Below are 15,476 nucleotides of genomic sequence, written 5' to 3'. Positions count from 1 at the left end.
AGCGTGACTTCATACCACAGAGGGTGGTTTATTCTTACCACTCACATGATGGGCCAAAATTGGCCCTGCTGTTAACGATGGGAGCGAAAAAAAGACGCAATATTTTTGAAAAAAAACATTTATACATCATGCAATTAATACTTTGTTTTTCCAAAAGCCATTTTAAATACACTCAGTCCGTTAATCAAACAAAATACCGTGCAAGCAGACACTTTCATTTTTAAAAATAACCTGTTTTTACATTTACAGAAAAATAAATATGAGCAGGTTTTAAAAAGAAAGATAAATATGCAAGTGGGCATATTTACTGACTTATCTTATGTAGCTTTAAAAAAAAAGGTAAAATGTCAACTGATATTGCACATGAAATATACCGTACATTTACGCACGTCTTGGATTGAGTATGGAGTTGGTGAAGGTAACTGTCAAAATATTAGTGAGCTTAACTGTTCACTGTACTTATAGTACTCAATGACCATTGCACCATTAGGCTGGTAGTAAATTATTTCTGTCAACATGGATTGAACCTAATGAATGAATTGGAAGTCTATTGTTGTCAGTGGGAGACAAAGAGTTAATAGTAAATATTCAGCTACATTTTTTTCAATAAGGGGGCTTGGTGGAGCGAGTGGTTAGCGCGTCGGCATCACAGCTCTGGGGTTTTGGGTTCAAATCCAGCTTGTGTGGGTTTCCTCCGGGTATTCCGGTTTCCTCCCACATTCCAAAAACATGCATGGTAGGCTGACTGGACACTAAATTGCCCCTGTCCGTCTCCTTGTGCCCTGCGATCGGCTGGCCACCGATTCCGGGTGTCCCCCGCCTCTGGCCCGGAGTCAGCTGGGATAGGCTCCAGCACCCCCCGCGACCCTAACGAGGATAAAGCGGTTCAGAAAATGAGATGAGATTTTTTTTCAATATAAAAGGGGTGACCTTGGCAACTTGTGAAAAAATAATTTATTTAAAAAATAAATCTGCAATTCTCTGTCAATTCAAAATGCTTACCGTATTTTCTCGCATATAAGCCATATTTGTAACTAAAAATGATGACTGAGTCAAGGCTTATATGTGCACATGACTTGCTATACTCCTTTTCACCAGTAGATGTCGGCAAAGTAACATTTACTATTTGTTTTGTTATTTTCAGTTTTGCAGTAAGAAAACAGGAAACTGGATAAATGAATTCCTTATGATACTGACCTTAATAATGTGCTTTTGATTCATACAGAATCTCAGAAATACACATGCGATTATTTTTCTTCAGATTTTTCCTTCAAAGTAACACATTTGTACTCCATATTAAAACCATGAATATGGAGGTGAAAATTAGGAGTCAGGGGGAGGCTTATATGCAAGAAATTGTAAAATATAATGATTTTAAGGCAATTTTAAGGGTGTGGCTGATCCTTGCGGGTGGCTTATATGCGAATAAATACGGTAGCCGATTTTCAAGAAAAAAATGGGTTTCTCTGAAATTAACCTGCGATATCAGCTGGGGGAGGGAGTTGTAACAAAATGCAGGTTAAAAATTTCAAATGGTAGTTTAGTCAAGAAGAACAATGGAATTGACAGAGACTGATAGACAAAATTGTGCTGGGCTCGCTGGTGCTGTCATCAACCTTCACTGAAATCTACAACAACTTCATCGGTAACGTGAATAGGGAAGAGAAAAGGAAGGCACTGGCGTTGTCAGGTAGAACTCGAGTCGTTACTTTCGTTTTCTTTTTGTCTTGATTACCGCTACGTATGGTGCACCTCATGAAACATAAGCTCGCGCGGAATGCGCGTCTCGGGGCCGTGGATGGTGGCGGCGCGGCGCTCGAACGCAGACACCATCTGCTTCACCACTTCGTCGAAGAACACGTGAGCGAGCTGCGAGTGGATGAGCGAGCGGAACTCGAAGGAGATCTGAAGAAGGCGACAGATTTGTTTTGGAGTGGGAGAAAAGTTCAAGTGACAACAGACGAGAACATGTTCATCGCCTGGAACGACTCTTCACGCCAAATACTTACATCAAAGTCTACGGTGCAGGTCCGCGGGTAGCCGGGCAAGCCAGGACTGAAGCGCCAAATCGTCTCCAGGTGGTTAAAGAGTTTACCCTCCGAGCATGATGCCTGAAGGCACAATAGGAACAACTCTGTCCAAACTTTCAAGATAGTGGCTGCATCTACCGTATATATATATATATATATATATATATATATATATATATATATATATATATATATATATATATTCGAGTATAACGCGCACCCATAATTTGTGACTAAAAATTGGTATAACATTTTTTTGTAGTTTTTCTCAGCTCACAAAAAGGATTGCAACAGTACTGGTAACTGGCAAATGCTGAACACAAAAACATATGGTACGGAAATCTGGTAAAAGAAACAACTACCGATATGAACACAATTTTCCAATGGAATTTACAATTTTAAATCCTTAAAGTCTAATTCATCATCATAATACTTAAAATGTGTCAAAGTCTAATTGATCATCATCAGATTCACTAAACAATTGATTCCATTCTTTTTTTAGCAGGGATAGCTTTCCCTAGAGGAACTTTTTAAAATTTTTACAACCCTACATTACCCTATAAGCTTGCCGAAGGCGATTTGGAGAGCACTGGCTTATGTAAAAGAACGTAGATTGTCGCCATCTGTCGGACAAAGACAGGTTCTACGTCTCCCATTATAATAATGGCTGCGGAGGGGACTTTTTCACCGGCAGAGGGCAGTGTTTCTCCGGGATTCGTGTATACCGCGCACCTGAACTTTGCTTCAGTTTTTGGTACAAAATTTAGCGCGTCATACTCTAAAAAAATACGGTATACACAGTCCCATAATCAGCAGTATTCAGGGTTTGCATTTTTGAAACAATAACTTGGGGAATGCCAGCCTTAGCTCGTGCTAGAGTGATAAACGGTAAGCAAGAAAATCAGCCCACCTTCACCAGATGGGGGCGCACTGTGGTGACAAGCGATGTGTAATTTTCTGTCACTGGCGGAAAGCCCACGGTTAGTTTGGCCTTGCAGTATCCGCTCCGTTTGAAGACGACGTCGGACTTCTTGCACCAGGGAACAAAGAGTCGGTAGTTCTCCACACAAGCCACTACTTCATACATCTGCTGCATGGAATACCTACACACAAACACACACACTATTGAGTCATATTAAAAAAATCATTCAAAATCTGTTTAATCAAGTTTACTGTCAAACTAAGCGCAAGAATTACATTGCTTTTTCCTTTTTAGAAGTTGGCTTAGCTTACAAATGCTACTGTTGTCTTCAGCTCCAGACTACTGAGGAACTCTGCGGATAAGCTTGGAAGAATGACTCTGCATATTCTCTACCTCGGTCCCAGTCTGCAGAAGTTCCCCATCTTGTGGAAGACTTCCTGTGTGTGGTTCCAGTTTTTGTCCAACTTTACATCTTTTTGAGTCTGTATCCGTTTTAGCTACCGCAACCAAGATGGCGCCGTTCAAGTGGCAGTCGGCGGCGGTAGCTCCGTCCAATCTTGCTTGTTTTGTGTTTTTGCTGCTTTTCTGTCTTAATGATTTGATTTGGTGATTCTTAATGATCTCATTTACTTTGATTTGCTTTGTACTTCGTGCTTTTGCTTTGTTGTTCTGTCTAATCACCCACTTGCTACTGCCACAATGAAATTTCCCGAATACGGGATGAATAAAGTTATCCAATCCAATCCAAAAAAGCATTTACATGCTAATAGCTAGCGTACTTGTACAGAACACTGATGTAGCAAATATAGGCAAACTCATGCATTCATTAATTTCCTTAACCGCTTTTTATCAGATTATCCACTCTCTCGCTAACTGTTTACAAATAAAATATTCAATTTGGAAAATTTGTGCCATAAGAAGAAAAAAACAGGAAGAAATATTTTTGCTCATAATAAACCCACCAGTTGAAAAATTATAACTTGATGAATATTGAATATTGGGAGTAATTCGATTTAAGTTGCCAAATGTAAACTTCCAGGGCAATTCATGAGATAGGGACCCTTTTGTTTTTTTGGTTCTCATGTTAACCATATTAGACTCCACCTCTAGAGTAAATAAAGTGTTTATAATGGGGACAGTTTGAACTCTGGAACAAATTATTTCATGTAAAATTGCAATTGATTCAAGTGTTGAGTCACAAAATGTGGGCACAGCATTGCTTTGGATCTCCTGCACTCCAGTTATGTAACAGTCACATGGACATTTGCAAGCTTCTAACAACAGCCGACTATTGAAATGCAAGACTGCCACACAACGCTGCCTCATTCATCTAAATCACCAATAAAGCTAGTCATCATCATTACATAATAGATGACTTTATAAATTGCAGTAAAGCATGAAGTAAACATGAAAAAACTTCACAAAGTTGGTGCATAGTCCAAGCAAGAAATGTGAACCACGAAAAACTCGTTTCAGTACAGAGTTCTTTGTTTTTTTTCATTTATGCTTAATTTTTTATTTCTACTCCTGCCCATAGTAAAGCAGTTGAAAACTTGGAATAATTGCATCCTAGTCAGAAATATTAGGGAAGGCAAAAAAAGTAAGCAAGCAAGGCTATGGTTGAATTATTGTTACTGTATTTACTCGCATATAAGTCGCATTTTTCGGACCAAAAAATGATGACTGTATCGAGGGTGCGGCTTATGTGTGCATAAAAAGACGACTATGAATTAAATTGAAGAAGAAGAAAAAATCTTGCATAAAATATGAAAAAAAACTTGCTAGTGAAAAAAAATACTGCTCCCTCAGGGCGTCGCCATCTTACCTAAAGCGCCGCCATCTTACCTAATTAAACGTGCTCTGACTGCCCAGACGCGAGGAACCTTGATAGATGTGTCCTTAGCTTTTACCATGTCAGCACATCCCAATAGTCTTGCGGTCGATCGTTAAAATATCAGTCTTGATACCTGCGTAATGTGTATCCCATGCTATTATTGCACCCAGAGACTTGGTGAACACTATACTGCTACGGACACAGTTCCTGGTTGTGCTTACGTTACTTTTTGTTTTTAAAGGAAATTATTTTACATTTGTGATTATGAAATAAAACAAAATTCTGCTTTGATTTTTATCAATTTCAGTAATATTAACCATCAGAAAAAAATCTAGATATTTCGACATTAAGACCAATTTGGCTGCCACAACATCTTAAACTTTTGGTGAGAAAATTGTAATTTATGTCATTAAAAAGCATCAGGTTGTCATCAAGATAGATTTATTTCTTTTTTCAAATTGAATAATTTGATATTTTGCATTTACAAAGACAGGCATATTAACTTCCTTATGATATTAAATTAATGTGCTTTTGATTCATACAGTATCTCAAAAATACCACGTGCGATTATTTTTTTCATGATTTTCCCTTCAAAGTAACACATTTGTACTCCCTATTAAAACCATGAATATGGAGGTGGAAATTGTGAATCTGGAGGCGGCTTATATGTGAGAAATTGTAACATTCAACAATATTAAGGGTGCGGCTTATACATAGTGGGGGGGGGGGCTTAAATGCGAGTAAATACGATAAACACAATGTAAGTTGTTTTGAAGTACGGAAAGATTGGGCTCTGGAATTCTTTTTCGTTCATTCATTCATTCTCCAAATCGCTTATCCTTACAAGGGTCGCAGGGTATGCTATCCAAGCCAACTATGGGCACCAGGACAGGGACAGCCTTTATCGGTGGCCAACCAAATAGAGGGCACAATGAACCAGACAACCATTCACACTCACATTCATACCTTGGGGCAATTAAGAGTGTCCAACCAGCCTACCCAGCAACCCGAGTCCCTGGAGAAAACCCACGCAAGCCCAGGGAGAACATGCAAAACAAAAATGGAGATTGGCTTTGCATTCTGCAAAAAAAAAAAAAAAAAAAACTGTCACAACTAAAACTACACAAAAAACCAAAATGATGCCCTCTGTGGTTCGGGAAAATGCAGATTTGGGCGAGGTATTGTACATACCCTATGATGCGTCTCTCAGCGTATTCCCTTCTCTTAGAGAAGGTGTTGGCGATGTTGAAGAAGGAGCGGGCAGGCAATATGACGTTCCGGCCAGGCATGACGGCGCCCAGCAAGGGTGGAAGACGCGTCAGGAGGATGCCATATGATGGTATGTATCTGCTTGACACACAACACAGACAATGACTTATTTATATGTAAGCTGTACCGACTGTCACCTTGGCCTACTTTCAGGTCTGACGTCGGGAAAGTGACACCTTAGAGGCGTTACATGCCTTTAGGGATGCCCACGCAGGGAGAGCGGAAAAAACAACTAAATGAACGGCATACCTGTCAACCTCTGCCGATAACTGCCCTTATAAATGATTATGATTCCCCTTACAAACCCCCAAAAAACCTTACAAACACCGTACGACTCGTACGGTGTTTGTAAGGTTTTTTGGGGGTTTGTAAGGGGAATCATAATCATTTATAAGGGCAGTTATCGGCAGAGGTTGACAGGTATGGAACGGTCATGTCTTCATGATAATTTTAAAAAGGGACAGAAAACATTTTTCATCTTTGAAAAAAAGTGGAAATGCTGCAAAACTAAGGGCTCATCAGAGTACACCTCTTCAATAAAATACACAGACCAAGTAAAACAAATAAAGAGTATAAAATTGGACGATTTTAAGGCAATTTTAACGGTGCAGCTTATACGCCGGGGTGGTTTATATGTGAGAAAATACGGTACAGAACAATAATTTAAGCGCGGCGGTCTGAGTGGTTAGTGCGTCAGCCTCACAGTTCTGCAATCTAGGGTTCGATCCCAGGTCGGTCCTCACTGTGAGAAGTTTGCATGTTCTCCTGGGGCTTGCGTGGGTTTTCTCCGGCTACTCAAGTTTCATCCCACATCTCCAAAACACACAGTGTAGGCTGGTTGAACACTCTAAATTACGCCTAGGTATGAATGTGAGCATGAAAGGTTCTCCGTCTCCATGTGCCCTGCGATTGCCTGGTCCCCGATTGAGGGTGTCCCCCACCTGGTCCCCATAGTTAGCTGGAATAGGTTCCAGCACCCCCACGACCCTTGTAAGGATAAGGGGTTCAAACAATGAATTAATGAAGGAAAGAATACATTTCCCATATATTTCATGGGAATAAAGCCAAAACACGAGGGGAAAAACTGCATATTTACAAGGAAAAAATGTTATAGAGAACACTAAGTTAAATTCACGACAGATTCCCAGTAAGGTTTCTTCGGAATTAGATGTGCTCCATGGAAGCTGCTATGCTGCCATTGGCCATACCATGTGACAGCATTACAGGTAAAGAAAGTCAGGAACACTGATGCTACTAGAGTGTCACACACGTCAATGCAAACATTATTTTTGTTTATTTTTTGTGGCAGTATTGGAGAATTCGGTTAAGAAATGGGGAGCATTACATAACTATGTTGGGTCTAGTTTGCATTTTTGGCCAGGTTCAATGTAAAGAGCTCCAAACTGCCCTACTTTTTCTGTATGCTTGGGTTGCTGCTGTGGTATTTTTGTTTTGGGTGACGGTCTTGTTACACAAGTATATGGTACTTGAGTATACTTACAGTGTACATGCAGAACATAACTTGACTTAAGACAATAAAACACTATTTTCTTTCCATGTTAATAATGGTGTGATTGGGCAAAACAAAACAAAAAAAATCTGCTCTGCAATAGTTAGATTGACGCCATGGACCATTCCCACTCTCTTAGATCCAGGAAGCCCAATCCTGACAAGCTGAAATCTGATATACTCCCCGTGTGACCAACTCCGACAGTCAATGCAAGTGCAACCTCAGAATAGAAGCCCATCAATGTGGGACAAAAAAAATGAAGACATAAAACCACAAACATTCAGTTCTGTATGTAGTGTGGGAAGCACCATTGTGTGAACTTTTTGAGAGACTCTAGACTTTCATTGACATTTGAAGTAATCCACCTCAACAATTTGTCGCCTTCTATTAGACGTCACCAAGGACTGTTATCCACCAAGGCCTTTTGTACCACTAATGTCAGATGTCAAGATGTTATATTCAAACCTGCGCTCGTCACACTAACATCTTAGGGGGTACATTACTGAATTCATTAGGTTGGACTTCGCTGAGCCACACACAACCATAAGTCCTTTTTAATGTACTGAATTTTCCGGACTAGAAGTTAGACTTTTTGCATAGTTTGGCTGATCCTGCGACTAATACTCAAGTGCAATAAATATATTTTTTTCACCTCCTCTGACCACTGACATCCTGTTATGGTTCATTCTTGGGCTATAGTTATTAGTTAGAAAAAAAACTGTTGTTAACAGATGCCTTTTAGCCTGTTTTTCTTCCATTGTTACTTTTATGTAGGTTTGTTCCTGGTTTATAGTTATTAGTTAGAAAAAACTGTTGTTAACAGATGCCTTTTTAGCCTGTTTTTCTTTCATTGTTACTTTTATGTAGGTTTGTTCCTGGTTTCTGATAAATAAAAAAAATGTCCTCCCAAAAAGGCAAGATACACTCCATTGCAACCGATACACATTATTTTCCTCTACATAGTGCATTCTCGTGCTGGTTCAAATCAGACTCCAAAAAGTAAACCAAAAAAGCACAAAAACAGTTGAACTAATTCTATTTCATTATTGGCTAGAAATCTTGTGACGTCACAGGCAGGCAGACAGCCTCTTCCATTTAGTTCAGTGGTTCTTAACCTGGGTTCGGCACTGGTTTGTTTCATTACTTTGACGGCCAGCATTTTAGTTTTTTTTCCAAATAAATTCCCTTGAATAATGGCTAAAGTGCTGTGTAGGAAACGGGTACAACGGAACACTGCTGATATAAGCCTTTTTGGTAACCTTTTAATAGTAATGGGTCTGTGACAAGGTTTCAATCCCAGGTTCGGACCTTCCTCTATAGAGTTTGCATGGGTTTTCTCCGGGTACTCTCCCGCATCCCAAAAACATCCATGGTAGGCTGTTTGAACACTCGACAAAACCACAGCAAAATGGAATGTCCGGCTCAAGAACCTATGGTTGCTGACCCTGGCTCTAATGGTCACATTGGTTCCCAGCAGGGCACAATATGACATACAACCATTAACGCACACTCCTGACACCTAGAGACAAATACCGTATTTTCTCGCATTTACGCCGTATGTGTCGCTAAAAAAATGATGGCTGAATCAAGGGTACGGCTTATATGCGCACAAATTAGACTTGACATGCAAGAAACTGCAAGGCGACAAAGACCAAATGCTACAACGCAAGACAATGCAGCCGATATGGTCATTTATTTCAAAATAGAGAAAAGATAAAGATAAAATGCTTAACAAAATTTATTTTGACGCCTATGAATGAAATTTAAAAAAAAACGTATATTGCATACAATGTGAAAAAAACTCACTTGTGCCTGCCATTTCTTGCTCAGGGCACCGCCATCACTTTTATGACCAAATTCCGGTAAAAACTGCCCTTTTTCATTTTTAAAGTTCATAAAAATGTGAAAATCCATGCTGAAACTCACAAGCGGAAGCCACTCCCCTGTCTTCCGTTTGTTACTAGGACTCGGCAGGTTTTTGTTTCAACCGATCCAGCACAGACACTTTGACCAATGAGATTTGTGCAGAAAACAAGAAACACCCGACTACAATCCACTGATTGCACTTGTCGTACACCAGATTGGTGAAAAGATGTCCTCTTTATGAGTTGGAATGAAAACCCGCACTCACAGCGGCCCTTTGTGGAATAGTTTGCCCACCCCTGATTCTAATCCAACCTTTTCCATCCTCATCCCTAACACCAATTGATGTTATGTCTTGCCTCACTTATCTATAAACCTCCATTCAGTTCTTTCTCCATCTCTTCTGCCTGGCATCATCCTTCCAATAATAATACAGAACCATTCCTTTATCCGCTTGGCTACCAGTAGTTCAAATTTCTCCTTTTTAGAGGACATTTGTAAACCTAAACATCTCGCACCCAGTGCATCCAATCGCATTAACTCCTTTTGTCTATAATCCCTATAAAGCGTGATTTATGGGGGTGTGAGTGTGTATGTGTGTGTATGCATGTTAAGATTCTCTCGCTATGTTTGTCCAAACTGTGCAATGTAGAGAGTTAAAAAAAATTATGGCGGCCAGAAACGGCTGTCAGATCCTATTAGACGAGTGATTGAATTTCTTCACCTTCTCTAAGCGTGTAAACTCAATCTTGTATTTGTTAAACAACCATTTTTCAAAAGAGATTTTTTTAATAGCGCAACAATTGTCTTTTGTGCTCTATAAAGGACATTCAGAACTTATATCAATTATACCAAATTACTTTTGCAGTATTCCAATTACCTCACATAGATTGGGGAATTTCAAAATAAATGTGATTGGACAACATTTTTTTCCTGGTAGTCAGGAGGTTAAGGCAACATTTCTATAATGGATATAATATTTGGGCGGCCTGGCGGATGAGTGGTTTGCGCGTCGGCCTCACAGTGGGAGATCTGGATGCAAAACCGGTTCAAAGTCAGTCCACCTGTGCTATGTGGAGTTTGCATGTTCTCCCTGGGCCTGCGTGGGTTTTCTCTGGGTACTCCGGTTTCCTCCCACATTCCAAAGACATGCATGGTAGGCTGATTGGACAGTCAAAATTGCCCCTAGGTATGAGTGTTAGCGTGAATGGGTGTTTGTCTTCTTGTGCCCTGCGATTGGCTGGCCACCAATTCAGGGTGTTCCCTGCCTCTGGCCCGAGGTCAGCTGGGATAGCCTCCAGCACCCCTAGCGACCCTAGTGAGGATAAAGCGGTTCAGAAAATAAGACGAGTTGAGAGATATAGTATGACTCAAATGAATACAAGGACAATACTAATAGCAATATAGATGGATGGACATGTTACACTAGTTATTACATCACCACTAATAGCAGGCAGTAGGAGTAGATAATGTGCAAATATGGCCAGTTGCCCACTCCATTACACGTTTGACTTTCCAAATACGTGTAGAGGACCTGAACTTGTATTTATTTTATCATTAAACTTTTTCTATATTCAAATCTATTGATAAAAAGGCTTAAAGGGAGTTAAAATGGACACAAAGGTAATTTTAGGAAATGCTGGACGGGGTCCACATAGTAGTACTTGACCAGAGCATACAGTCAGTACATCACACTTAGTAGAATATATTATAATATAGTATAATGAATTCAAGACGAACAAATAATCTGAAAAAATGGGTGGAACAACATATCTCGGACAAGTTTTAGGTAAGATTTTACATTCTTTACGAATGTAAAACAAGTTACATGAGGGAAATGTTAGCATTTTGCTCGAAAGTAGCAAGAACACATAATTTACCTGAAACTGCTACTGGAGCGAACGTCTCGGCTGGACACGGACGGTAAGGTCTTTACACAAGCAGCGATTTTTCTCAAACTTCGAGCCCCTCTCGCCATCTTTCTCACGCAGCAGGTTTCCTTTCTCCAGCTGACAGCTGCTAATGCAGGAGTCTCGCAATACAGGCCGCGCCCTCTTCCTCTGATTCCGTTTCCCTATTGGTGAGTGGAGTCACATTGTCAGCTTGTAATTGGTTATTTGAATCTGCGTCATCGTAGAAAAAAAGTGCAACGCTGTCACGAGATGTTGGCCGGTGTCGTCTCTTGTACAGAACAGGAGTAGTACGTACTATTGCTCTGTCATTTTCACTGTCTTATGCATCTTTTTGGCCATCGATGGCCTCATCAATATGTATTTCCAAAAGGCATATATATATATATATATATATATATATATATATAAATGCCTTTTGGAAATACATATTGATATATATATATATATATATATATATATATATATATATATATATATATATATATATATATATATATATATATATATATATATATATATATATATATATATATATATATATATATATATATAAAGTGGCGGACGGTGCATTTTCTGGTAGCGCCTTCAACGTATCAATCCAACCCTGCTGTGACACATACAAAATAATAAATAAATCAATGCACAAAAATGGGGTAAAATCCACTTCCTAGCAGCATTTCATGATTAAATACAAATACTGGAGCTTTTCAGACATTAAAACCAGGCCAGGGGGGTGATTTTCTCGGGAAAAGGCAGCGATGAACGTCAATGGCGTACGGGCAAACATTGCCCGAAAATGGGGTAAAATCCAGCCGAAAACAGCATTTATTGATTAAATACAAATACTGGAGCTTTTTAGACATCAGAACCGGGCCCAGAGTATCATTTCCCTGGTAAAAAGACAGCTGTGAAACGGCAAAAAATGCACTAAAATGAGGTAAAATCCACTTCCTAGCAGCATTTATTGATTGAATACAAATACTGGAGCTTTTGAGACATTACAACCAGGCCAGGGGGTGATTTCCCCGGGAAAAGACAGCGATGGACGTCAATGGCAAAACGGCAAAAATTAAACTGGGGTAAAATGGGGTAAAATCCACTTCCTAGCAGCAATTAGTGATTAAATACAAACACTGGAGCTTTTCAGATATCAGAACCGGGCCCACAATTGAAATATTATTTAGGAATATAGCCATATTTTACTCACCAAAAATCTTTTTTAACTGTACTCAATATACATCCTCCTTTCTTTCTTCCTTCTTTTCTATCGCCATCGAAACTAATGATGAAAGTCGACCCTGTCCTGTCATATTTCCGGCATAGTCCGTCTTGAAAATGGCTTTAAATCAACACAACAATATATTTGCTTGTGCAGCTAGCTCCAAATACAGTTTGGTAGCTCTTTGTAGTTAGCGCACTGAAAGTGGTGGACACACCCTTTTCCCGGCTGTAACAGGCTTGCTAGCCTCAGAGTTGACCACCCTTTCTTAATGATGTGCATTTTTTTCTGGAAAAGTCCGTCTGGAAAATAGCTTTGTGAGCAAATCTGCAACCAAATCCATTTGTTTTCCTCTGTCGGGTGGAGTTTGCGATCTCTGGCTGGCTCACTTTGGCTTTGGTTCGCCTGCTAGCCAATCATAGTTGGTGAAAGCGATGACGTATCCCTATGCCAGCGAAATGGCCTTGGTGTCACCAAATCGAATTCTGATTGGTTAAAGCAACAGTCTTATCGACGCTTGTTTAATGCAGCAGAGCCCGCAGAACTGATTGTGAAGGCTTTGAGGCAGATTTCTGACCCTGGCAACAAATAATGGCTGAAATGTGATTGGTTAAATGCTTCAATATGAAAACACATCTGGAAGCAGTGCAACCAGGGGGGAAAGCATGGAAAGGAAGCTACCAGACAATTTGGAATTATTTAATAAGTATTGATGGACAAAATATAATATATGATACAGATATTTCTTAGGCCAACAGAGAAGGCCTTGAAGGCCCTGACGGCCCGCCACTGCTTTCTTTACATAATTCGAAGGTTGCAAACTCAATTTGACCGAACCCACCAAGTTTGAAAATAATATAAGTATTGTTATAAATGTATAAAATTGCATTAATGCCCACTTTTGCCAAAAACAAACAATGCTAATAGTAACCAATTACTGCTACTGATGGATGTGATTCATTAATTCATTTTCTGAAGCACTTATCCTCACAAGGGTTGCGGGGGTGCTGGAGCCTAAACAAACAATGCTAATAGTAACCAATTACTGCTACTGATGGATGTGATTCATTCATTCATTTTCTGAAGCACTTGTCCTCACAAGTGTTGCTTGGGTGCTGGAGCCTATCCCAGCCAACTTTAGGCACTAGGCAGGGGACAACCCGACTTGGTGGCCAGCCAATCGCAGGGCACTAGGAGATGGATAACCATTCACGCTGACACTCATAACTATGGGTAATTTTGAGTGCTCAGTCAGCCTTTCCTGTATGTCTTTGGAATTTGGGAGGAAAATGGATTACCAAGAGAAAACCCATGCAGGGCCAGTGAGAACGTGAAATGTGCAAGGCAAAACACAGAGTGGAATTCTTCAAAGAGACACGTCCCTGGGTGGGCTTGAACCACCAGCCTCTCGGTTAACAGCCGAGCGCGCTGACCAATTGCGCCACAGAGACACTGATCACTTGAGCATGTACTCATTAAAAAATAAAATAAAACAAGAAACAGAAATAAACATGACTTCAGATTTACATTCCTGTAAATTGTGTCCTGTAAGTCCTGGAAGCGGTGCAACCAGGGGGAAAAGCAATGAAAGGAAGCTAACAGACAATTTGGAATTATTTAATAAGTATTGATGGACAAAATATAATATATGATTCAGATATTTCTTAGGCCAGCAGAGAAGGCCTTGAAGGCCCGCCACTGATATATATATACACAACATATATATATATATATATATATATATATATATATATATATATATATATATATATATATATATATATATATATATATATTTTTTTTTTTTTTTTTTCTGAAGCACTTATCCTCACAAGGGTTGCGTGGGTGCTGGAGCCTAAACAAACAATGCTAATAGTAACCAATTACTGCTACTGATGGATGTGATTCATTCATTCATTTTCTGAAGCACTTGTCCTCACAAGGGTTGCGGGGGTGCTGGAGCCTATCCCAGCCAACTTTAGGCACAAGGCAGGGGACAACCTGACTTGGTGGCCAGCCAATCGCAGGGCACTAGGAGATGGATAACCATTCACGCTGACACTCATAACTATGGGTAATTTTGAGTGCTCAGTCAGCCTTTCCTGTATGTCTTTGGAATGTGGGAGGAAAATAGATTACCAAGAGAAAACCCATGCAGGGCCAGTGAGAATGTGAAATTTGCAAGGCAAAACACAGAGTGGAATTCTTCAAAGAGACAAGTCCCTGGGTGGGCTTGAACCACCAGCCTCTCGGTTAACAGCCGAGCGCACTGACCAATTGCGCCACAGAGACACTGATCACTTGAGCATGTACTCATTAAAAAATAAAATAAAACAAGAAACTGAAATAAACATGACTTCAGATTTACATTCCTGTAAATTGTGTCCTGTAAGTCCTGGAAGCAGTGCAACCAGGGGGAAAAGCAATGAAAGGAAGCTAACAGACAATCTGGAATTATTTAATAAGTATTGATGGACAAAATATAATATATGATTCAGATATTTCTTAGGCCAGCAGAGAAGGCCTTGAAGGCCCGCCACTGATATATATATATATATATATATATATATATATATATATATATATATATATATATATATATATATACATATACATATATAATATATATATAATAAATATATATATTTTTCTGAAGCACTTATCCTCACAAGGGTTGCGGGGGTGCTGGAGCCTAAACAAACAATGCTAATAGTAACCAATTACTGCTACTGATGGATGTGATTCATTCATTCATTATCTTATATATATATATATATATATATATATATATATATATATATATATATATATATATATATATATATATATATATATATATATATATATATATATATATATATATATATATATATATATATGTTTTTCCGTAAATACGTATAACATTTGACGAAATTA

At 39.3% G+C, this 15,476-nt stretch overlaps 1 protein-coding gene and 2 non-coding genes across 4 annotated transcripts; all 3 read right to left on the bottom strand.

Annotated features, from left to right (window-relative positions):
- Window positions 1-906: 906 nt before the first annotated feature.
- coq10b (coenzyme Q10B) lies at window positions 907-11,482 on the bottom strand. 2 transcript variants are annotated; one of them, XM_077617147.1, is made up of 5 exons: window positions 11,309-11,482; window positions 5,978-6,136; window positions 2,941-3,133; window positions 2,010-2,111; window positions 907-1,905 (listed from the first exon to the last, which is right to left on the bottom strand). In XM_077617147.1, exons 1-5 carry the CDS (start codon window positions 11,404-11,406, stop codon window positions 1,738-1,740), a joined length of 720 nt encoding a protein of 239 aa, XP_077473273.1. In that variant the 5' UTR covers window positions 11,407-11,482; the 3' UTR covers window positions 907-1,737. The 2 variants fall into 2 exon arrangements, with proteins under 2 accessions (XP_077473273.1, XP_077473274.1); XM_077617148.1 differs by having other exon boundaries at window positions 5,978-6,133.
- A 2,455-nt stretch (window positions 11,483-13,937) lies between these two features.
- trnan-guu (transfer RNA asparagine (anticodon GUU)) lies at window positions 13,938-14,011 on the bottom strand. The gene has a single exon. It is a non-coding gene; the product is annotated as a tRNA-Asn (tRNA).
- A 767-nt stretch (window positions 14,012-14,778) lies between these two features.
- Window positions 14,779-14,852, bottom strand: trnan-guu (transfer RNA asparagine (anticodon GUU)). The gene has a single exon. It is a non-coding gene; the product is annotated as a tRNA-Asn (tRNA).
- Window positions 14,853-15,476: the final 624 nt, after the last annotated feature.

The sequence above is a fragment of the Stigmatopora argus genome, chromosome 13, assembly GCF_051989625.1.
Source record: "Stigmatopora argus isolate UIUO_Sarg chromosome 13, RoL_Sarg_1.0, whole genome shotgun sequence".
Classification (NCBI taxonomy): domain Eukaryota; kingdom Metazoa; phylum Chordata; class Actinopteri; order Syngnathiformes; family Syngnathidae; genus Stigmatopora; species Stigmatopora argus.
This window is presented reverse-complemented; position numbering and strand designations above follow the sequence as displayed.

What these genes read in the sequence shown, in the direction of transcription:
- coq10b (XM_077617147.1), bottom strand. Translation starts at nt 11,406, where the DNA reads ATGGCGAGAGGGGCTCGAAGTTTGAGAAAAATCGCTGCTTGTGTAAAG. An exon ending in CGCTCCAGTAGCAGTTTCAG is followed by an intron (nt 6,137 to 11,308) that starts GTAAATTATGTG and finishes TTGTGTGTCAAG; the next exon opens with CAGATACATACCATCATATG. An exon ending in TGCGCCCCCATCTGGTGAAG is followed by an intron (nt 2,112 to 2,940) that starts GTGGGCTGATTT and finishes TTGTGCCTTCAG; the next exon opens with GCATCATGCTCGGAGGGTAA.